The following is a 22,179-nucleotide window of genomic DNA, read 5'->3' as shown; positions in this document are numbered from 1 at the left end:
TCTGACTTTGTCAACACCTTTGCAAGAAATTTCCTGGGGAGGAGGGAGAGAGGAGATTACACAGTGCTGACAAGCTCCTGGGATGTTTCTGAGATGCCCTGCAAGCTGTCAGGCTGTGATGGGCAGCAGGGATCCCATGGCACAGTCCCTGCCGGGCTGTGGGGATGAGACCGTCGGGTCACACTGGACTGAGTCACCTGGACCTACCCATCCTCATCAATCATCCTGGCACGAGGAACAAGTAATCCTGAGGGAAAGCTGGTTTTGGAGGCTGCTGAATTGTTCTTGGCACTGCTTAGGAGAGTTTTGATTCGCCAGAAAATCCCAAGCATTTTAATAGCACCAGAATATTTGCTCATGAGATGATGAGTCTCATGAAATGGGACCTGGCCTCTGTGTCCCCCATCACAGGGACACTCTACTCTGTCATGCTGATGAGGAAGGATGCTGAGACCAGCCAGGGTCACCTCCTGCATAGGGGGACATGGCCATGGGGGCTGTGGACACAAGACCCACCTTGCCTGGCCAGGAATTCCATCAGGAGCTGCACCAGGGTGGGATGAGCAACCAGGCCCACCATGCATGCCCACCAGCCTGGCCAAGCTCCAAAATACCCCTGTGCCACCAGACCAGGGGGTTAATCCTCACCTTGTCCCCACACCTCTCTGCTGTGCCCTTTCCAGGTGCCATCAGACCAGGGCATTGATCCTCACCTTGTGCCCACACCTCTCTGCTGTGCTCTTTCCCAGTGCCAGCCAGAAGCAGCTCCAGCCACCTCCCAAAGCGTTGACTTTGGCTGTGGGCAGCCACATCTCTTCCTTGGGGCCACCTCACAGCCTGTTTTCCCTTGGCCCAGGGAAAAACTCCTAATTATTGCGCTTTTTTTTGCCTCTCTTCTATTTTAAGCTCACATGCCTAAAATTAGATCTGCTCGCACAATAGGGCTCTGAGATTTAATCCCTTCCCTAAAAGCTGACAAAATAAATTGAACGTTTGAGTCATTTCTACAAACTCCTCAGCTGCCAAAAGGAGTAAACAAACAAACAAACAGAAATTGCAGGAGGGCCAAACCACTCTGTCCAGAGGGATTTTAAAATAGCTGCACCTGCACCAAACCATCTCCTGCACCAAGCGAGGAGCTCCTGGAGGGCTCCTCTCTGTAAATCTCACTGTGCTGTGGATGCTCAGATGCTGCAGCAGCTCCTGGGGAGCCGAGTGAAGAGCCAGCAGACACAAGGCTGCCTGTGTGGGTGGTGGGTACCAGAACATCGTGGCTTCGGCTGCCTCCCCCTAAAACGCTCACGGGGACAGAGCTCAGAGAGATGCTCAGGTTCCAAAGGCTGTGGGTGCACAGAGCTTGCACAGGAAAAACAGAGAGGGATCTGTGGTGGCATCTTCAGACTTTAATTATTTTTTCATTTTTTCTCATCATAAATTATGCATTAATAATAAAAAAAAAAAAAGAAAGAAAAAAATCCACCAAATACCAATGCACCCCAGCACAATTAATTTAAGGCTGAATGGTGCCTGCTGTTCCTGCAGCCCCTGGTGACGGCTCACCACACCAAGAGGAGCAGAATCAGCCCTGGCTGGAGCCACAGCCCTGCTGTTACCTCACCTCCAGCTGCTCCACACCTCAGCCTGCCAGGTGGGGCAATGGCACAGACCTCGCTCACAGCACAGCAATTAGTTAATATCTGCAAAGTGCCCTGCAGTTAATTAATTGCCATTAACTCATTAGCCAGATTTTGACCTCCTAAGCCCAGCTTTAAGGCCTGCCCTGCTAGGCAGGGGCTGGTGTGCTCAGCCAGCTGTGTGTATGCAGAACCCACGCCCAGCTGGCTGTCCCTGTGCCCAGGCAGCACCACCAGTGTCCCCTGGGTGTCCCTGCATGGCTACACGAGGCCATCCAGCCCTGCCACCCTGCCCACCCTCCCAGGGGTGGCTCTGGGGCTGTCCCTGCAGGGATGTGGCCACCAGGCTGAGCGCTGGCTGGCTGTGTGTGCCCTGGGAGCAAATTCCCATCTGGCACTGGATTAGTGCCATATGCTGCCCAGGGAACCTGGCTGCCGGCAGCCTGGCACCAGGGGGGTGCCCACCTTCCTCTGCAGCCCATCCTTGCTGTGCTGGTACCCAGCCAAAGCAGCAGGGTGAAAATTTAACAGCTGTACATCCACGTCCCATCCCTGTGGGTATATCCCCCTCCTCAGTGAGGGATGTCCCTTCCAGCATCACCTGAGGCTGCACGAACACTGCTGGGGGCATGCAACACCCAGGGCTGCAGCTGCATCCCTTCCACACCCCCTTCTGCACCCCAGGACAACACTGGCACAAAGCCCTGGGTAGGGGCACCCATCAGCCCTGTCCATCCTGCCAGGTGCTGTGGCACTGCCAGGGCTCAGACCCCGCAGGTCTCTCAGGGACCAACAGGCAGCAGGCAACAACAACCAGCACATGATGCTCGTCCCAGCTGGAAAATCACCTGCCAGCCCTCTGCAGGAAACCCCAAAGAGCTCCTTGCTGTGCCCCAGTCCTTCACAAAAGCTCCACGCTCACTGCCTGCACATCCACCCTTCCCAAAGGGCTTTCCATGGATAATCCCAGATGGGCCATGGAGCAAGGTGGGCAGAGCCCAGGCCTCACTACTCCACACCTGCTCCATGGGATGCCCACGATGGGCAAAGCCACTGGGCACTCCAAAACACTCCTGGATGCTCCAAACCAGTTCTCCAGGATGCCCACAATGGACAGATCCCAGCCCTGCCCACCCCATGCCACCTTTCCAGGACTCCCACGCCAGGCAGATACCAGCCCTGCCCAGCCCATGCCAGCTTCCAGGGATTCCCACAATGGACAGACCCCACGCCAACTCTCCAGCTGCCCACAATGGACAGATCCCAGTCCTGCCCACCCCATGCCAGCTCACCAGCTGCCCACAATGGACAGATCCCAGCTCTACCCATCCCATGCCAGCTCCCAGGGATGCCCACAATGCCCACACCAGGCAGATCCCATCCCTGCCCACCCCATGCCAGCTGTCCAGCTCGGGCCGGCAGCAGCCCCGGCACGCGAGACCGCGGCCTCGGGAGCAGCCAACAACAACAAACTCGTGTGTGAGCCACAAAGGGGAGAAACTCTGCGAGGAAACAATCCCAGCCCAACTCTTCCCGAGCCCACACTGTAAATAACGCCACACACGGGTTTGTTTTATTTGTTTTAATGATGGAAACACAGCCCGGATTGTCCTGCTGGCTTGGGCAGGCCCTGTCCCCGAGCAGGGGAAGCGAGGGACACCCTGCAGAGCCACTGTGGCCAGCAAGCCTACAATAAACAATGAAAACTGTGCCTCAGAGCTCGGGGCTGAGCAGAACCTCAGCAGAACCTCAGCAGAGCCTCAGCAGAGCCTCAGGAGAACCTCAGCACTCCGCCAGGCTGAGCCCAGCCCAGGTGGCACACAGAGGCCAGAGCTCTGGGCTGAGCAGAACCTCAGCAGAACATCAGCAGAACCTCAGCAGAGCCTCATCAGAGCCTCAGCAGAACCTCAGCAGAGTTCTGGGCTGGGCAGAACCTCAGCAGAGCTTCAGCAGAACCTCAGCAGAGCCTCAGCAGAACCTCAGGAGAACCTCAGCAGAGCCCCAGCAGAACCTCAGCACCCTGCCAGGCTGAGCCCAGCCCAGGTGGCACCCAGAGACAAGACCCAGCAGTGTCCTGTGCCAGCTGCCTAGCTGGCAGGGAGGGAAATGAGCCCCAGAGAGGGGAACGTTGCACACTTCAGTGGTTGTTTCCAAGGCAGTGGTGTCTGGTCCTGCATGCTGGGGCTACAGGCCTTCCCAAGACACTCATCCTTGTTTTCCAAAGCGATCTCAACACCAGATTGGCTCGCCCACGTCTCCATCGCTGCTGCCATTGTCCTGACACACCATTCCCATTGCTCCACAGGCAGGAGGAACCTTCTGAAATGGTTTTCTTGGCGTCAGAACAAGCCTGTCCTTCTCTGCTTCCTCCTCCTGGTCCAGCTGGGGATGGAGGGTCCAGCCCTCACCTCCCACCACATCACTCAGTGCCAGGAGAAAGCCAGGCTACCCAAAGCCAAGACAACCCTCAGACACAAGCAAGTTAAAAACACCTCTTTTTCAGACCAAAGTTCAGTCCCCAAATGGCAAGAGAATCCAGGAAAAATGCGGCAGGCCCGGCTGGTGGCCGGCTTCCAGCAGCAGCACCTCCCTTCGGAGGAATCCAGCAAGGAGTCTCACTAATCCACCCAGGACACACCAACATTTCTTCCTCATATTACTGGGTAGGGTGTTGGTTTTTTTTGTGGGTTTTTTTTCCCCTCTTTTTCGTTTTTTTTTCCGTCTGCTCAGCAGATTTGGCTGGGAAGGCACCAAAGCCACGGGGATGGAGCTGGGATGGGGAGGGGGATAGAGGGATCCCTGGAATTGTGTGTGCTCCTGGCACCAGCCCAGGGAGCAGAGTGGGGAACAAATACTGAACAAATACATAACATCAACCCCATGCCTCAGTTTCCCTGCCCTCACAGATGTGCTGGGGGGCAACACAGGCACTACAGGGGAATGAGGGGGCACAGACAGCACTGCCAGCACCCAGCAGGATGGGTCCCCAGCAGGATGGGTCCCCAAGCCTTTCCTCCAACCCCAGTGAGGACCCAGCTTTCCCCCCCAGACCATCCCACCCCACTGCTTCTGCCCCCTTGCAATTCCCAAACTGCACCCCAAACCCACGTCACCCTCTCCCCAGCTCTGCCCTGATAAGGTCCCACACGTTTCCCACGAGGGTTTTTGCCCCTCACCACCCTGCTGAGCTCCAGCTTGCCTTGTGCTGACTGCAGACAGGGCACACATGGCCTTGCCATCCACATCAATCCCTCACTGTTGGGAAGGACAGGAGCTGGGGGCTCACATTTGGTCCTCAGGGGCTCAGCACCAGCCTCTCCCCAGCCCCTGAGGTGCTGCCCTCCCTCCCTCCCTCCGTGAGGTGAGATGCCCCCTGAGGAATTTGCACCTCATTCCTTGACACCCGCTTTAATTACAGGTATCACGGCAGCTCCTGTCTTTCACAAGAGCTCTGAGCAAACTTCCTGCTCTCTTTTGTCTGTGAGGGGTTCCTGAGTCACTGCACCCCTCCCCTCACAAGCAGAGGGTGGTGGGCTCTGCCAAAGCCCCCCAAAGGCTGGGGGAGAAACTCCTGGCACTCAGCTGTGACATCCCAGGGTGATCTTAGGAATTCCAGCCCTGGTTTCCACCAAGAAGAGCCCACAGGCAGGAGTGACACTGAGACATGGGAGGTGCTGTCTCTAAGAGCTCCCTGCACTCAGGATGCTCCATGCTCACCCACCAGCCAGCACAACAGCAAAATGCTGATGGGTGTCTCCAAAATCCTTCCCCAACAGCACATCCTGATGCTGCAGCATCCCTGTGCCTGTGGCACCGCTCACCAGGCTCTGCAGGGAGCAGGCACACCCCAATGCCAGCTTGGTTCTCCTCCCCAGCTGCTCCCTGGCACCACTGCCCCATCCACCCATCCCCTCCTGATGGAGTTCCCTCTGCAGGGTTGTGGGTTTGAGTGCTGTTGTATTTTGAAACATAAAGTCATTAATTTCAGCCTAATGAGGACTTTATTGGCCGGGGATTACCATTATTCAGCTCAAGGAGATGCAAATACACATTCACAAGCTCTAGTTCTGTGGAAGGATCCTGATCCTGCTGATGGCTCCCACCCCTATCCATCCAGACAGGTCCTTCCACTGCCATCCACCTTCTCCCTCCCATTCCCAGATTTCCCTGTCCCAATCCACGGACTGGGATTAATTTCAGCCTAATGAGGACTTTATTGGCTGGAGATCACCATTATTCAGCTCAAGGAGATACAAATAAACATTCACAAGTTCTAGAGTCTGTAAAAGGATCCTGATCCTGCTGATGGCTCCCACCCCAGCACCAGACAGGCCCTTCCACTGCCATCCACCTTGTCCCTCCCATTCCCAGATTTCCCTGTCCCAATCCACGGGCTGGGAGCCCCACAGGGCTCAGGAAGGGACCCTGGGCTCACAGCAGCCACACCACACCACTCTGCTTGCTTTAATTTTTAATCAAGTCACAAGACAGGGCGGATGCAGCTGGAAATAAATCATCAACCACAACAGCAATAAAAGCACCCTGGTGGCCTCGGCTCAGACGTGGTGAGCACAGGACGAGCAGCCAAACCACCACTGTCCCATCACTGACGGGGTGACAGAGCAGCTCCTGTGCCAAGCCTGGACACTGCAGCTGTCACTGAAGAAATGGTGACAGGGTTGGGCCAGGAGCTGCTACAGCCAGTCAGGCCAGCTCCGTATCACAGGGAAAAAGGGATCCAGGATTGCAGCAGTCCCTGGCACACCTGCCCTGGGGACACACATCCCTCCTAGCTCGGGGCTGCAGCTCCCCTTTGCAGCCTCCTCCAGTCCCAATGGGAAAAGGGGAAAGAAAGTCTGTGCAAGCCTCTCCCACGCAGGGCGCCAGCAGAGCTCCTGTGCAGGGATTGAGCAACTTGGGGATGAGCCAGCAGCATCTCCCCAGCCCTCACCCTCACCACATCAGCCAGCTCCCCTGAGCCCACCCAAATGCATGCCAGGAAATGGAATTTCCCTCTGCTGCTGCCCAGAGGATTCCTCTGCACCAGGCAGGAGCACGGCGCTGCTGCCTCCTCACCAGGTCCCTGCTCGCAGCTCAGGGATGTTCTCCCTTTCTTCTCTGTGAGGATTAGACACACTTCTTTTCTCTCATTGCTTTTCAAAAGAGAGCCTTTTTATCACTGCTGATCCCTGGGGGAAATCTTTCTCTGTTTCTCTCTCTCTTGCTTTCATAGCTGGGACAGTGGGAAAGGAAGTTTTCCTTCATCTCAATCTCGGTGCTGACAGGCACAGCACAGCCCCCTGAGACCCTGTGTGTACCCCCAGCTCTGCCTGACCCCACCAGGGCTCTCCAGCAGCTCCCAGGCCTGACAATACCCAGCACAAACCCTCCCCGAGCCATTTCGAAACCCACACTTGCGAAATCCTCATAAAAACCCGGGGCAGGACCCGCCAGCAAACCCAGCTCAAGGCAGCCACAGGTGCTCTGCCCTCGCCTACCTGCTCCCATTACATTTCCCAGAGTTTTTAAATGGATTTTTTTTTTTCTCCCCTCTCCCTCCTCCCTCTTCCTGACTGCTGCGGAACAGATCGAGCTGAGGAGAGGAAACCAAAGCTGGGAGCTGGCAGGGGTTTAGGCACGCACGGCGCTTTTAATGCAGCGCTCGCATGAGGATGGGGAGAAATGCCCAAGCGTGCCTGGGATCACAGCTCACAGCAAAACAAGCAAAGCCATCCTAAAGTGCTGTCAAAAACACCCAAAAAGTGAACTCATGTTTTTTTCTACCCTCTGAGCTCTCTCTGTTACAGCAATCAGGGCCCAGGCTGGTCACAGACAGGGTGTTTTTTTTAATTATCGACCATGTTGCAATCTTTTTCTCTTTTTATTTTTAGGAGGCCCTTTAAAACTATAGAGGAAATTATCCAAAAGAAGTTTGTTCAAACGGCCTGTCAGTTTGAGGAAGTGAAATTAAACCAGAAAAAAAAAGAAACCCTAGCCCTGAATCCTAATAAATCACACATCCACACACACACAGAAAACTGGAGAACTCCGGGCATGCCTCCAAAGGCAAGGAAATGGATGATAAACAAAACAAACCTAGCTCTGCCCGGTAATAAAGGCTTCCACAGGGGGAATTTCTCACCCCGGAATCACTTCCACTGAGAAGGGCACAGCTGGTGGCACATGGGGAGCTTCCCCACTGAGCTGAGCCTGCAGGGACAGCCAGCGATGCCATCCCATGCTGAGCTGCTCTGCATGGACAGAAACCCTACGCTGCATGAATTTCCCTCCATAAATCCCTCTGGAGCATGCCCTGGTTCTGTCCCCACTGAGAATGGGTTGATCAGCCCGTGATACAGAGAGGTGCTGCTTGGTTGTGCTGCTGTCACCAGCTGGGCTGGCAGTGGGGACCTGCTCAGGGCTCACAGACCCACCCAGAGCAAACAAGACTCACCTTGGAGTGGGGGAAAAAGCTGCAAAACAAAAGCAAGGAAAAGGGCGAATGGAAGAAGGACGATGATGCTGAAATAAACCCCACCAGGCACTCAGGTGTCTAAAGCAGGAGGCAAAATCAGAGTGTGGGACAGCAAAAATGGCAGTGCCAAGGCTCCTCTCAAGCTCCAGATGCAGCTTCCCATAGGTGAGGGTGCTGCAGAGTGATGCCCATCCCTCCCCACCACAGGGCTCATCCTCTGAGCCCACCCAGCAGCAGTGAGAGCAGGGCAGGGCACAGCCCAGTGACCCCAGAGCAGCCCCTGCATGCCCAAAGCAGCATTTTGGGAGACCACAGCTGGGCCAAGAGCTGAGGCTGTGACAGCAGAAGCAGAGGAGGGGTGGGGACATGCAGGGGTGACCCCAGGTGCAGCTGGCACTGTCCCCATGACCACCCTGGCACGGCCACCAGGGTGGAATCTCCCTCCTTGCTGCAGGGAGCTGAGCCCAGCCCATCCTCTGCTCCATTCTCTCTTCCAGCAGAGGCTGCCATGAAGGAGTTAAAGCCTTCTGAGCTGGGCTCTCCAGAGGACTGCAGTTAAAAGTCCACCAGGCATTTTCCCATGGTGGACTTTACCCCGGTGCGATAACGCGCCCGGAGGTGCCAGCCTGAGAGGGACCAGCCAGCAGCCGTGGCACAGCAGGGACAGCTGGCACCAGGCTGGGAGACCCCTGAGAAACCTGCACAGGACAGGAATCTGCAAACCAGCCACCAAAAGCAGCATTTGGGGTGTGGCAGTGAGAGCTGCATGGAGCAGCGCTGTGCTATCCCACCTTGTGTGGGAATGATGTGCCTGTCCCCAAGGAGCCCATTCCATCATGTCCAGCTCAAAACAGGCTGAAATTCCCACTCAGCAGAGCCCAGAGATTTCTCTCCCCATTCCTGAGGGCAAGGCAGCACTGCTGTCCCTGCTGGAACAGGCACCTGGCTCTGCCCTCCAAGGTTGTCTGCAAACCCTCCCTCAGCAGGACGACACACACCATTTTTGAAAAGCTGGGTGATGTAACCAACCCGTATTTATCATGCTGAAAACATCCCAAAGCTCCATCTCTTCCAGCTCCCAAGCACACAGTGTTCTCTTAATAAAATAATTGCAATGATGAATAGCTCCTTATAATGTTCTTCTTCTGCAGCTAGTGACAGGGCCAAGAGCTGGGATGGAAAGTCCTTCTCCTCAATGAACCCTCAAGGTACATTCAGGATTTTACCTCCTCCAAGCAAAAAGGGCTGAAAAACTGGGGAAGTGCTGGCAGTGCTGTTCCAAGTCATCCCACCAGGCAGAGAACACCAAAATCCCTCTCCTCCAGCTCAGCCCCATCATTGTCTTAGTAATAAAGTCAGCAAATCACTGCAGGTCAATCCCAGCCCTTGCTTAAGCTGACGCAATCCTGAAGCCACCTGATGAAATCAGTGCTGAGCTCCAGATCCTGCCACAGGCTCCACAAAAATCCACCCTGACAAAAGCTCCTCTGCCCAAAAGTCCATGGGACCCCCAAAACCAGCACCAGGAGCTCCAGATCCTGCACTTTGGAAATCAGGCTGTGGATTCAATCCTTCACTGCAATTTCCACGCTGACAATCACAGGGCAGCTCAATGCATTGGGGATTGGGGTTGGCTCTTTGTTTTTTGTTTTTTTTTTTTTTGTAAAGTCATTTCTACCTTATTCATTTGTAAAGGTGCTTTGAATTAGGCTCTACCTTCCCTTCCCACACAAAGCTGGGTTTTACTCTCAGGCTCTCCGGGTGTTTTCCCACAGCCTGTGCTCTCAAAGGCTCAAAACTGAGCAGAGAGGTGGCACAGAGGGACCTGGGACCTCGACTGCAGCTAGAGGGACTTCCCAGAGCCTGGGAGAAGTGGCAGGACCGGCTGCTCCCACCCTGCAGGCACATCCCTACACCCAGCTCCAGGCTCACCCCTTCCTACCCAGCACTCTCCCACACCCCAATGTGTCCTAAAAAGGGCCGGTCTGGGCTCTCCAGATTTTGTGCAGGACTGGAGCATCTCTCTGCTCTCAGGATGAGCTTCACCCTCCATGGCACTGCTTTCAAGGCTGTAGCCTCAAGTTTGCCTGCTTGGGAAAGCCCTGAGCAGAGCTTTGGGGATCCAACACCATTCCCAAAGCTGTGTCCCCAGGGTGTGATGCTGCACCTTCCAGCATCTGAGGGAAAATTCAATTTCTCCAAGAAACAGACCTGGAGGACTCCTGGAGCAGCCCCACATCCCCTGAGCTGCCCCAGAGTTTTGGGAAGGTGCCTTTAGAGGAGGATCCTCCCCTCATGTGTGTGTGCGTGGGCTCCAGATGGGCACCTTGCTGTTTGTCACCTGCCTACCCAGGGCCTGCTGCAAGAAATCCCTGCCCTGCAACATTTCCTGCACACACCTAGAGGCTGTGAAACCTGGCCAGACGTGGTTTTCCTCACCTGGCCAGCCTCAGCTGCCGTGGCTCAACAACACCGGGACGACCGGAGGAGCGGCGCCCAGCTCGCCTCAGCCAGCCCAGACTGAAAAATGCAGTGGGAAAAGGGAGAGCCCGAGCCCCACAGAGCCTGCTGGCTTCTGATTGCCACAGGACAAACCTGCCCCACAGGTGAGGCACAGCCCTGCCACGAGGGAATTGCTGGTTTTGCCCCTTGACGCTCCAAGGTAAAGCGCCATGGCACTGCTACCAAAACACAGCCCCAAACACTGCCAAAAAGCCCTTGGACAATGAAATCTGTGTCTCCTAACCTTACAAACAGGGTGTAATTCGGGGTGCCAGCATCACCCACCCCACACTGCCCTCTGGGGGTGCTGCTCCCAGCCAGTCCCAGCTCTGAAGCGCTGTTTAAAGGCTCCACATTTGCACACAACAGGTACCGAGCTGGCCTGGGGCCAGCCTATCTCCAGCTGGGATCAGCTAAGCCTTCCTAAGTGCTTAAACAGGGGCCTGCAGGTCCCAGGAGCCTTAACTCTCCCTGGAGCCCCTCTGAGGAGCATGGTGTAGAAAACCAGCAAGGCTGGCAGAGGAGAGATGTGGGTTTAGGGCAGCACAGGTCACTGCACGCTGCCCTCCCAGCCCCATTCCCGACTGCAGCGCTCCCCAGGATCTGCCTGGGCATCCTATAAAAAAAACCCACATCGGGGGCTGGGCAGAGCAGCCTGTAAAGCACAGGGCATTAACACCCAGGCTGGCACAGCTGGCTCACAGCGTGCCCAAGCAGCCAAGCACAATCTGCTTAGGGGTGCAGAAAGTTTTGGTTTGCCCCGGCAGGAAGGGAGCCTGGGTGGCCTCTGTAGGTACAGGAAACCCCTTTCTATCACACACATCGCTCTGCTTCCTCTGGATTTCTTTAACCTTTCACTCTTGGCCTGATTTATGCTTTCACACTGATTTTTGCACGCCTGCATTTCCCTCCTCCTCCTCAGTGCCGCGGAACCACACCAGCAAAAAAGCTGGCAGGGCTTTTTTGGCATCCAGCTGCCCAGAGCCAGAATAATCCCTGCAGGGAAACCTCCTGCTCTGGGTTAGGCAGGAGGAGGGGAAAATGCTGTGTCCTGTGTTGTTTGCTCCAGCACGCAGCTCCAGCCCACCCATGGGATCCACGCCGGGCTGCGTGTGATGGGCAGGCACTGGAGCAGCAAATCTGGGAGCCCAGGGACACATCCCAGGCAGAGATGGAGATTCTGCTGCACAGGAGCTGCCTGGGGAGCCCCAGGCTCCAGCACAGCCCAGGGCTGGCGTTTCCTTGCAGACAAGGAAAGGAATCCGTGAGCGGCTCAGCGCCGAGCCCTCCAAAGCATCCAGGCACTGCACAGCAGGCAGCACCCTGTCCACAAAGGGCATCCCTGGCACCACAAGCACGTGGAGCAGTGCCCAGCCGTGCCATCAGAGGCAGGAGGGCGTGAGGACAGCGGGGACACAGCCCTAATGTCACCTAAAGGGCCCCTTGGGTGGCAAGAGGAGCTGCTTGTTCCCAGTCTCCACAGGGATCCTGGCACAAAATGAGCAAAACATTGGATTGTGTTGGAAGCTTCCTGGGATGGGGAAGCTGAGGCCAGCAGCTCCAAGGCACTTGTCAGAGCAGGGACAGCAGTTCAGGGGAAAAGCTGGGGAGGAATCACAGCTGAAGTCAATTCTCCAGGCCCAAAGTGGGAGCATTTGAATCCATTCAGTTGGATAATAAAGAGTGGGAGCAGGTGGCCCTGATGGGATGACAGAGCCAGCGCACCAACCTGGTGTTCCATCCCTGCTGTGGTGTCCTAAACCCCACACAACAACCTGAGCCTCACAGGGAAAAGGAGAAAACTCAGGAAAGCATCTCTTCATTCCATTTGCATGGGACATGAGAGGCCACCCTGAGAGCCACCAGCTCCCTCAGCCTGGCACGGCCACCAAAAAGGAAATGAAGTCTCAAAGGTTATCACTGTGGTGTTTGACTGAGCATAAAAATCCCGCTCTGAAAACAAAAACAATGAAAGAAAGGCAGGGGGAGAGAGGCAGGGATGTACAGCCCCAAAAAACAAGAGAGGGGACGCAGGAGCTCACCCCACATCTCCATGGCAGGAAGAGTTTCCCAGGAAAATAAATGCAAAGTCTGTTATAAAAGTTTATCAGCGAGGAAGAGCAAGCGCGCCTGACTACAGGATAGAGATGTCATTATTTTCATGCATCTGCCTTACCCAATTTTATTTAGTTGCTTTCTGCACCATTTCATGCTCATTCTGCTGCTGAGCTAGACAATTGCTTTATAACTCTAGGGTGCAATTTCACTGTCTGTGAGCCACACGCACGCACAAGGGGAGAGCAGCACCTCCCTCCCTTCTCCCCACACCCCGAGCTTTGGAGAGGAGTTTTCTTCATATATTTGAGGGGGGAAAACAATAGAAATTAAAATGCTAAGGCACTGTGTTTAATATATTCCAGGAGTGTGTGTGGGGAGCAGCCCCAGCGAGCAGAGGCTCCCCATTAAGGCTGAGCAGGATGAACTGGAGGGCAATCTGCTCTCTCACGCTACTGAGGATGAGAGAGACAGAGCCTGGCAGGCTGCAGGGCAGGAGCGCTGTGAATCACGCTGGATTTTTATGATCAATTGAAAGTCACACTTGAACAAGTGCAGGTCAGCAGGGAGGGTTGGTCACGCAGGTGCAGAGCTCCAGACAGCGGCTTTAACTCGCTCAAATCACCTGGCGCCATCCTTGCTACCCCTATTTCCTGCTCAGCCATTAAACATCCCCCACAGGGCTGCTGTGGGGTGGGAGGGTCACCAGAAGGAGCCCCAACACTGATGGGATGCAGTGTGGGATCAGGGATTTCCCTAACACAAAGTGCTCCAGAATGACCATGCCTGCTCCATGCCATCAGAGACCACAGCTCTCTACCCCAGGCAGAGCCACAGCTCCCCAGGCCTGATAAAACACTCATCTCCCACAAAAGGGGAAGAAAAAGAAGGGCTGGGGGCAGGAGAGGAGCCCAGTTTAGTCTGGTAAGGATGATCAGTACAGAATATCTCCAATGTCCCTTTTCCAAGAGCTCCCACCTGCACACGCCTGCTCCACACCATCAGAGACCACAGCTCCTCCCCACCATGCAGAGCCACAGCTCCCCAGGCCTGATAAATTCACTCATCTCCCACAAAAGGGCAGTAAAAGAAGGGCTGGGGGCAGGAGAGGAGCCCAGTTTAGGTTGGTAAGGATGATCTGTACAGAATATCTGTGGCATCCCTTTTCCTAGAGCTCCCACCTGCACACGCCTGCTCCATGTCATCCAAGACCACAGCTCCTCCACACCATGCAGAGCCACAGCTTCCCAGGCCTGATAAAATTACTCATCTCCCACAAAAGGGGCAGTAAAAGAAGGGCTGGGGGCAGGAGAGGAGCCCAGGATGATCAGTACAGAATATCTCCGATATCCCTTTTCCAAGAGCCCTCACCTGCACACAGGTCTTGGGGAGCAGGGCAGGGAAGCTGCAGCACTGGCAAACCCGTCTCACCAATCCTTCCCAGCCCCAGGAGCAGCCAAACAGCTCCCCCAGCTCCATGTGATGCCCCTGGCTCTGCTTCTGCCTCTCTGATCCAATTCTTCTCTGCCAACACTCAGCATCCCTCTCTCAGCTCCGCCACCCCAACCTTGCCATTTCCACATCTCAGGGTGGATCTTGGCAGGAATTTCACCCCCTCTCCTACCATCTCCATGCCTCAGGATGGATTTTGGCTGGAAATTCTCCCCTCCTGCCCTTCTCCTTCCTCTCTTGCCTCACCACTGCCATTGCCTCACTGCCACTCCGGAACGGGCACGTAGGAGACGCGCTGCCCACAACAAAATTGTCTCGCACAGCCCACAGAGTTCACAGCAAAGGGAAAATAAAAAAAAACAAAACAAAACAAAAAAACAAAGCAAAACAACTCTCCTCCAGCACTCACTTGTCAGCCAGAAATGGAAAAACAATAATCAAATGTTCCTGAAAGGAGATGGGGCATCCCCCCCTAACCCGGCCCTGGCAGCACAAAGGATCTGCCCCAGGAGCTGAGGGGGCTGTAAATCTCTGGAGCTCCCTCAGCTCCCCCTCCCTGGATTTTTTTTCCCTTTTTTTCCCAAGTCTGTAAAGCTGAAGAAAGCCAAAACTCCACAAAAGAGGAGCCCATGAAAAGTAACAACCAGCTGGGAATGCCATTACCGTTTTATTGGTCCCCAATAGTGCTATTGCCCCTTTTATCTCCTGGCTCTGCAGAGATCCTGCAGCTGATGGGATCCAAGGAAATCCAGACAAGACCCAAATATCAACATCCACTCATGGCCCAAAAAAAAATCTTTGACCAAAAAAATCAAATCCCCCAGGGTTTGGAAGAAGGAGCAACGAGCACAGTGGGAGGGAGCAGAAGGGGATGCCAGAATTTAAACCCTGCTGTTTAATTCCCAAATCTTTAGGGTGTTTCCTCCTTGCCCTGTGCTTTGGGAGCACCTGGCTCGCCCACAAACCCCACCTGGGAGCTTTCCTTTGCTCCTGGGCCAAACAGCAGCTTTGTGGGGAGGAGTGGATTTGGGGTTTGGAGGTTTTGGACCCTGCAGAGCCCAGTGGAGCTCGATGGATCAGCTCTGCAGGGCTGGCTCAGCATTCACCACCCCACACCCTCACTCCGGGCCCATTCCCAGCTCTGACACTCCCCCGTGCCTCAGTTTCCCTCCCTGGACCTGCCCCACCTTGGGCAGATGTGGAGTTTGGGAGGCAACATCCACATCCCCTGCTGATGTGGAGCTGGCACGGGCACAGCTGGGAGCAGAATTACAGCCCCAAGGTGCAACCCTGGAACTCTTATTGTAAGAGAAAAGGGAAAGAGAAGGGAGGGGGGGAAAAAAAGCCCAAGCATTTTGTGTTCACCAATGCTCTGTTTGAACAGGATTATTTTTTAACTCCACGTTAAACAAAATTTCAAAGGAGAGGAGCTGCATTTGGGCTTAATTTGAGCCCTTTCTTCCCTTTCTCACAAGGGAATTGTTCCCTGTTTATCTCAGAAAGCACCCTCCATTTTGAAAAGCTCCCTCCCCTCTAAATAAAAACTCAGGTTGATTTCCTTGACTTTGCTTTGCTTTTCCTAAGCCAAACCTTGTCAGAAAAGGCAAGTTCTCACAGCCAGTTTCCATCTCAACAATAGAGCATTTTCCCAGGCTAAATTGCTTCTGTCTGAAAATCTTCTGGCAGTTTGAGCTGGCTGGCATGTGCGGGGATCCTTCTGTAGGGTTTTTTAAATCCTTATTTGCAATATTATTTCATCTGCTCCGCGCTGCCTTGATATCAGAGCAGCCTTTGGAGAGACACAACTGCTCCTCCCTCCTCCTCCTCTGTCCTCCCTCCAGGCACACACTTCCCTTTGAGGAGGAGGAGAGGGGAGAAATAAAATAAAAGACAAGCAAAGAGGAAAATGTCAGAAAGCTGCTTTTTGTGTGCGTGTCAAACGTTCAAAGTTATTCCAGACTCTAGTCTTTAAATGTAATAAAATACAGCAACTCCTGACAAAATCAATTAAAATAAAACCACCCAGGCTGCCTCCCCTTATTGCTTTGTAGCTCTGCTGACTCTCCAAGAGCCCACCTGGGCCTTTTAGGGAGCAATTAGGGAAGTGCTGGGATGGATCCCGTGCAGAACGAGCATCCCTCAAGTGCTGAGCATCCCTGGCACTTCTGAGCATCCCTCCACAATTCTGAGCATCCCTGGCACTTCTGAGCATCCCTCCACACTTCTGAGCATCCCTCCACACTTCTGAGCATCCCTCCTGAGTGCCCACATCACCCAGTATCCCACTGAAATGCCCAGACCCCTCCACAGCACAGGTCAGAGCGAGGAGAGCCCCAGTTCCCTCCTTCCCTCCCCACAGAGGAGGATTAATTAGAGCCCAATTAGGCTGCCCAGCTCACAAGGAAGGTCCCTGCAGCACTTGGCCAGCAGGGCTTTGAGGGATCCCAGGCTTTGGTCCATGGAGGAGCCCAGCTGGGACCCCTCAGTGTCCCCACAGCATCACCACACCCCTGCTCAATCCCTCGCCAAGGGCCACCAGCTCTTGCTGTCTCACTGCTGGGTTATTTATAGCAGGAATGATTTGGGGATTTCAGGCAGCTGGGAGCCCCAGGGAATGCTCTGAGCACACACAATCCCCAGGAAAAGGCACCAGGATGCTCACAGGAGCACGGAGCCCACAGACAAGGCAGGACCCCAAAGCCCTGCAGCACCCACTGTGTGTTTCTCTCCTTAACCATCCTGCAAAAAACCCTAAAAAATCCAAATTTCAGCCCAGTGGCATATGGCAACACACCCCTGCTCCCAGAAAACAATACTGAACAAAAAGGTTTTTAACCCATTTCTTAATAAATATTTATTTTTGCCTTGAAGATGTGGGTGGGACAAAGCCAGGGTGTATTTTGCAGTGAAATGTTTTGATTCCCCCCTTGTCATTTTTTTTTTTTTTTTCCCTCAACGGGAGCAAAATGCCAATAATAATATTTGCAATGAATAACTCAAATTCTGTGGCTTTCTCCCCCGCTCTCTTTTAAATAAATAAAATACCCCAAATTTGAGAAACACAAACGCTCCCTCCAAGCCAGCAGGACGATGTGGAATAAACTCAGGGACGCTCTGATTTATTTCACTGCCACAATTCTGGAAAAGGCAAAAATTCCTTCCCAGCTTGTTTTGCATGTGACAACAAGAGGTTGAGCCCTACAAGAGAGACCAGGACAAACCAGACTTCACCTCCTGCTCCTCATGGAGCCAGCCAGGTGTGGGACAGAGGATTTTCCCTCCCTCAGTGGGATGCTCAGATGCTCCCCACACCCCTCAGCTCTCCTCCCTGCACATTGTCACACCAGCTGCTGATTCCTGAGGGTATCTAGAGCAGGACTGAGCATCGTGGTGAGCTCTCAATCCACACAGGAGCTCTCCAGGCTCATGGATGCTCACCGAGCACCCTGGGCTGTCCCAGCTGGATGCACGGGGGTTGTTTTGCTGTTTTCCTCGGAAATGCTGCAGCTCCAGCCCCGAGCACAGCACGGACAGTGCTCACCCCACATCCTGAGCAGCTGCAGCTGGGCCTGGCACGGCTGCAGGGCGGGGAGAGGGACACACGGACAGAGAGGGACACACAGAGGTTCCAACCTGCTGCAGTGACCTCCGGAGGGAAGCACTCACACACCCATTAACTGTTTCTTCCCCCACCAAGCTGAGCCTCCCCTGAGCTCACCATCCCCGTTTTCCTCCCCAGAGATACCCAGGGAATGGGCAAAGGGAGAACAAAGCACTGAGAGGGTTGTAAAAGGCAGAGAACCTGAAGAAACGAGTCCTTGGTTGGCACATCAGTGCCCTGTGAAAGCCTGACCTCAGCCCGTGCACCCCACCACGGATTTTTTCCACGTTTTTCTACATTTTTGTACATTTTTCTACAATTCTACATTTTCTACAAAATGTACAATTTGCATTTTCTACATTTTCTCCTCCTCCTGGACACCTGGCACAACACCAAGTATCAAAAACTGGACAGCCCTGAGCAAGCTAAGCCTAGCAAAAGCAGGACTGCAATTCCAAATGGCTCCAAGGCAGCATCTGCTGGACCCTGAGGGGTTTTAAGCCCCTCCATGGCTGTGGAGGTACCCGTGCCACATCCCCCGTGCCAGGCTGCAGGCTGTCCTGGCACTGGGGTGGCACACAGGTGACAGCAGCCAGCCTGGGAGATGCCCAGGGACGTGCTGTTCTCACATGGGGAGCCTCTGGCTGGCATCTGCCAGCAGCTCTCCAGAGAAGCAGGAAAATGAGATACTACTATTAAAAGTGCCCAGAGTTGGCCACACTTCCAGCCATGACATCAGCAGGGTTATCTCAGTCTAAGCACGGGCAGGACTTGGCCAGGAACCACCAGGTTGGCCTTGCTGGGCCAGACTGAGCTGGGACTTTGATGGGGACACAGGAATGGAGCAGAATTTTGGGATTTTGATGGGGACATAGGAATGGAGCAGAATTTTGGGATTTTGATGGGGACACAGCAATGGAGCAGAATTTTGGGATTTTGATGGGGACATAGGAATGGAGCAGAATTTTGGGATTTTGATGGGGACACAGCAATGGAGCAGAATTTTGGCATTTTGATGGGGACACAGCAATGGAGCAGAATTTTGGCTGTGCTGCTGCTGGGATTTTGATGGGGACACAGGAATGGAGCAGAATTTTGGGATTTTGATGGGGACACAGCAATGGAGCAGAATTTTGGGATTTTGATGGGGACACAGCAATGGAGCAGAATTTTGGCTGTGTTGTTGCTGTTCCCCAGCTCAGGCCTGTGCTGGTGTGCAGAACAAACCCCACAAGCTGGGCTGGTTTTCTCCCCTGGGTTTTTCCAGCACCAGCTCCTAAAAATGACACGAGATAGGGTTGGTGAAACACTCCTAGACCCTTAAAAGTTGGGAGCTGGTGGAGTTTGGACAATCCTGACTCTAAAGAGGCCCCATGGCTGATCCAGCTCTGCTCTGGTTTCACTGGGAAGTTCACATTTGTGAGCTGAAGGTCTCAGCTCACATTCCCTTCAATCCCACAAACTGCTCACAAGCTTTTAGACACAATTTGCCTGCACCGCCCACAGCAGCACCAAGATCTCCCCTCCAAAACCTGCAGCAACCCTTGCAGCCAAAGGGATTTTTCCCAATAATCAGCGACCAAAGATCAGCACATAAAGTTTGGGAGTTTCTCCAGCACAATCCCAGGCCACACAACCCAAACAGCTCCCACAGACAGATGGATTTGCTCCTGAGACAAGGATGAGAAGTTTTAACCTCCCCCAGCAGGGCTGTCCTGGGGGGATGCCCTGTTTTCCATGGGGACGCTGCACAGTGTGTGGCACAGCCCCATTTCTAAATGAGCAGATAAATCAGTTGTTTTCCCCTTGCACCAGCGTGAAAATTTCTAAATTTTCTAAATTCTTCGTTTTTCAACGAGCAGATAAATCAGTTGCTTTCCACTTGCACCAGTGTGAAAACCCTTCCTTGAGCCAGCAGTCACAACCTCTCCCCCTCCTACCCCCTCAAACCACCCTGACTAATAACACTATGTAATTTTTAGCATTTACAGCATAACAGGAGAGTTCAGGACTGACAGAAAACACAGTTCATGTACACAGAGGCCTGAGCCTGCCCGGATCAACAGAGATTTGGATTCTCTTCCACAAAAGCATCCAAGGAAATGTGAATCCCCCCAAACTTAAACCACTCCAGTGGGGCAAGAGAGACCCCTTCTGCTGGGATGAGCCCCAAAAGCCTCACTGGACCCAGCCAAAAGGAGCTGCCTTGGTTTGGAACCAGGGACACACTGCAGGTGAGAGATGCTTTTGGCCCCAGCAGCATCTCCCAGCCCAGACAACGAGGGGCACTGTGAAAATGAGAATTTTGGGGGGCACGGAGATGCCACCCACAGCTCTGCCAGCCCACAGTGCCAGGGTGTCCCTTCCAAAGCCCCCAGACCACCACAGCCCTGGAAAAGCCTCTCAGCGAGCTCGGCTTGTGGGAAAACATTGTGATGGTTGTTTGTATTTGAAAGGGATAACTGAAATTGCAATTTGTCAACAAAACAAGCAAAAAAAACCAACAACAACACAATACAAAAAAAAAACCAAAACAACAAGAGGAAGAAAGAATCAAAAGAAAGAACCAAACCACAGCAGCGGCAGGCTGGGGAGGCTGAGCACAGATTTAAAGCCCAGCAGGGACGGTCTGGCCGGCCATGGGCAGGCTGCGAGCCCCGGGGCTGAGCGGGGACAGGGATGGCAGCGCTCTGCCCGGTTCCCCCGAGCCCGGACTGGCGCCAGGCCACTCCGCTCAAACTTTTCTTCCCCCCAGCCCGAGCAGCGAGCTCTGCAATATCACTTCTCCTCCTGGAAGCGAGACGCAGGAGGCATTCGCCCTTACAAGCCAGGACTTGACTCAGTCACCGAAACGATGGCAAACTCCGGTTGGAAATGGGTTTTAAAAGGAGGAGAGGGTGGGGAAGAGGGGGGGTTAAAAAATAAGAACAAAAAGGCAGGAGGGTCCCAAGCGCGGCGGGGCTGGGAGCCGGCGATGAGAGCCGAGCGCTGCCTCCCCCTGCCCGGCTGCGCGCCCCGGATGCCGCGGGGAGAAGGGAGAGAAATAATAAAAAAAAAAAAAAGAGAAAAAGTCAAAAATTTAAAAAAATAATAAACCGAGGGGAAAGGCAAGAGGGGGAAGCGCAGGCTGCGCGCTGCCGAGCCCCGAGCAGAGCCGGCCCCGGGCGGGGAGGGGGCTCTGCCCGCTGCCGCTGCCCCGTTCCGAGCGCCGCTGGGGCCGCTGCCCGCCCGGCCCGGCCCGGCCCGGCCCGGCTCAGCTCCCCAGCCAGGGCCCGCCGTTCGCGGGGCTGCGCCACGAGAAAAAAAAAATACCAAAAACCCATAAAAACAGCAGCAAAGCAAAAGAAAAATCCCAAGTGTGCGGCAGGGGCCGGGGGCAGGGGCCGGGCCGGGCTCCCCGGGGAAGGGGCGAGCGCATCCCCCGCCCGCCGGCCCTCGGTGCGCGCCGCTGGAAGGGGCAGCGGAGCCGGGGGAGGGGGAAGGCAGCAGGACAGGCGCTGATTTTATCGTGCCCAAGCACCCCCCACCCCCCGCGGCAGGAGCGGAGAATCTCTCGGAACAGAACTCACCCAGCGGCAGGAAGTGTTTGGTGTCCATGGCTGGTGCTTAACTCATGCCAAGGGGCTCGGCGAGCGCGGCGGCGAAAACACACAGGCAGGGCGGGCGGAGGGGAGGGAAATCAGCGCGGGGGGAGAGAGGGGAGGAGGGGAGAGAAAAAAAAAAACACCCACGGGGAGGAGGAGGAGGAGGAGGAGGAGGAGGAGGGAGGAAGGGAGGAGGAGGAGGCAGCGGGGAAGCTGCAGCCCCGCAGCGGCCCCGCAGCGGCGGCCCCGCGCAGCCGAGGCCGCGGAGTTGTGGCAAACTCCAACAATGTAACTCCGGGGCCCGCGCAGGGGAGCCGAGCCTGGCCGAGCCGAGCCTGGCCGAGCCGAGCCTGGCCGAGCCGAGCCGAGCCTGGCCGAGCCGAGCCGAGCCGAGCAGCGCCGCCCCGCGCCCGCCCCGCCGGCCCGCGGAGAGCGCTGCGCTGGTGCTGTTGGGTGGTTTTGTTTGGTGTTTTTTTTTTTTTTTTTTTTTTTTTAGGGGGTTGTGTTTTGGGTTTTTTTTTTTTATTCTTAAAGTGATGGGGAAAAGGAGGAAAATAGAGGGAGGGAAGGAAAAAAAATAAAAGGAGGGGAAAAAAAAGAGGGAGAAAAGAGGTGGTGAGAAGGGGAAATTAGAGATGGGGGAAAGGATAAAATAAAAGGGAGGAAAAATAAGAGGGGAAAAAGAGGTGGCGGGAAGGGGAAATTAGAGATGGGGGAAAGGATAAAATAAAAGGGAGGGGGGAAAAAAGAGGGGAAAAAGAGGTGGCGAGAAGGGGAAATTAGAGATGTGGAAGAAGTGGGGGAGATGAGAGTGGGGAGAAGGGAGGGGGGAAGAGAGAAGGAAAGAAGAGCAGAAATAGAAGGGAAATAAGCGAG

The 22,179-nt window shown here is 54.5% G+C and overlaps 1 protein-coding gene across 1 annotated transcript in view; it reads right to left on the bottom strand.

Annotated features, from left to right (window-relative positions):
* The window catches only part of RXRA (retinoid X receptor alpha), a 101,472-nt gene extending 80,032 nt beyond the window's left edge, over positions 1-21,440 (bottom strand). The window contains exon 1 of the mRNA XM_059486555.1: positions 21,289-21,440. Coding sequence (XP_059342538.1) covers positions 21,289-21,316 — 28 coding nt within the window. The 5' untranslated portion in view covers positions 21,317-21,440. The remainder of the gene's footprint in view (positions 1-21,288) is intronic.
* Between the last annotated feature and the right edge of the window lie 739 nt (positions 21,441-22,179).

The sequence above is a fragment of the Ammospiza nelsoni genome, chromosome 20, assembly GCF_027579445.1.
Source record: "Ammospiza nelsoni isolate bAmmNel1 chromosome 20, bAmmNel1.pri, whole genome shotgun sequence".
Taxonomy (NCBI): domain Eukaryota; kingdom Metazoa; phylum Chordata; class Aves; order Passeriformes; family Passerellidae; genus Ammospiza; species Ammospiza nelsoni.
Note: the sequence above shows the minus strand (reverse complement) of the source record. Positions and strands in the feature narration are given on the sequence as shown.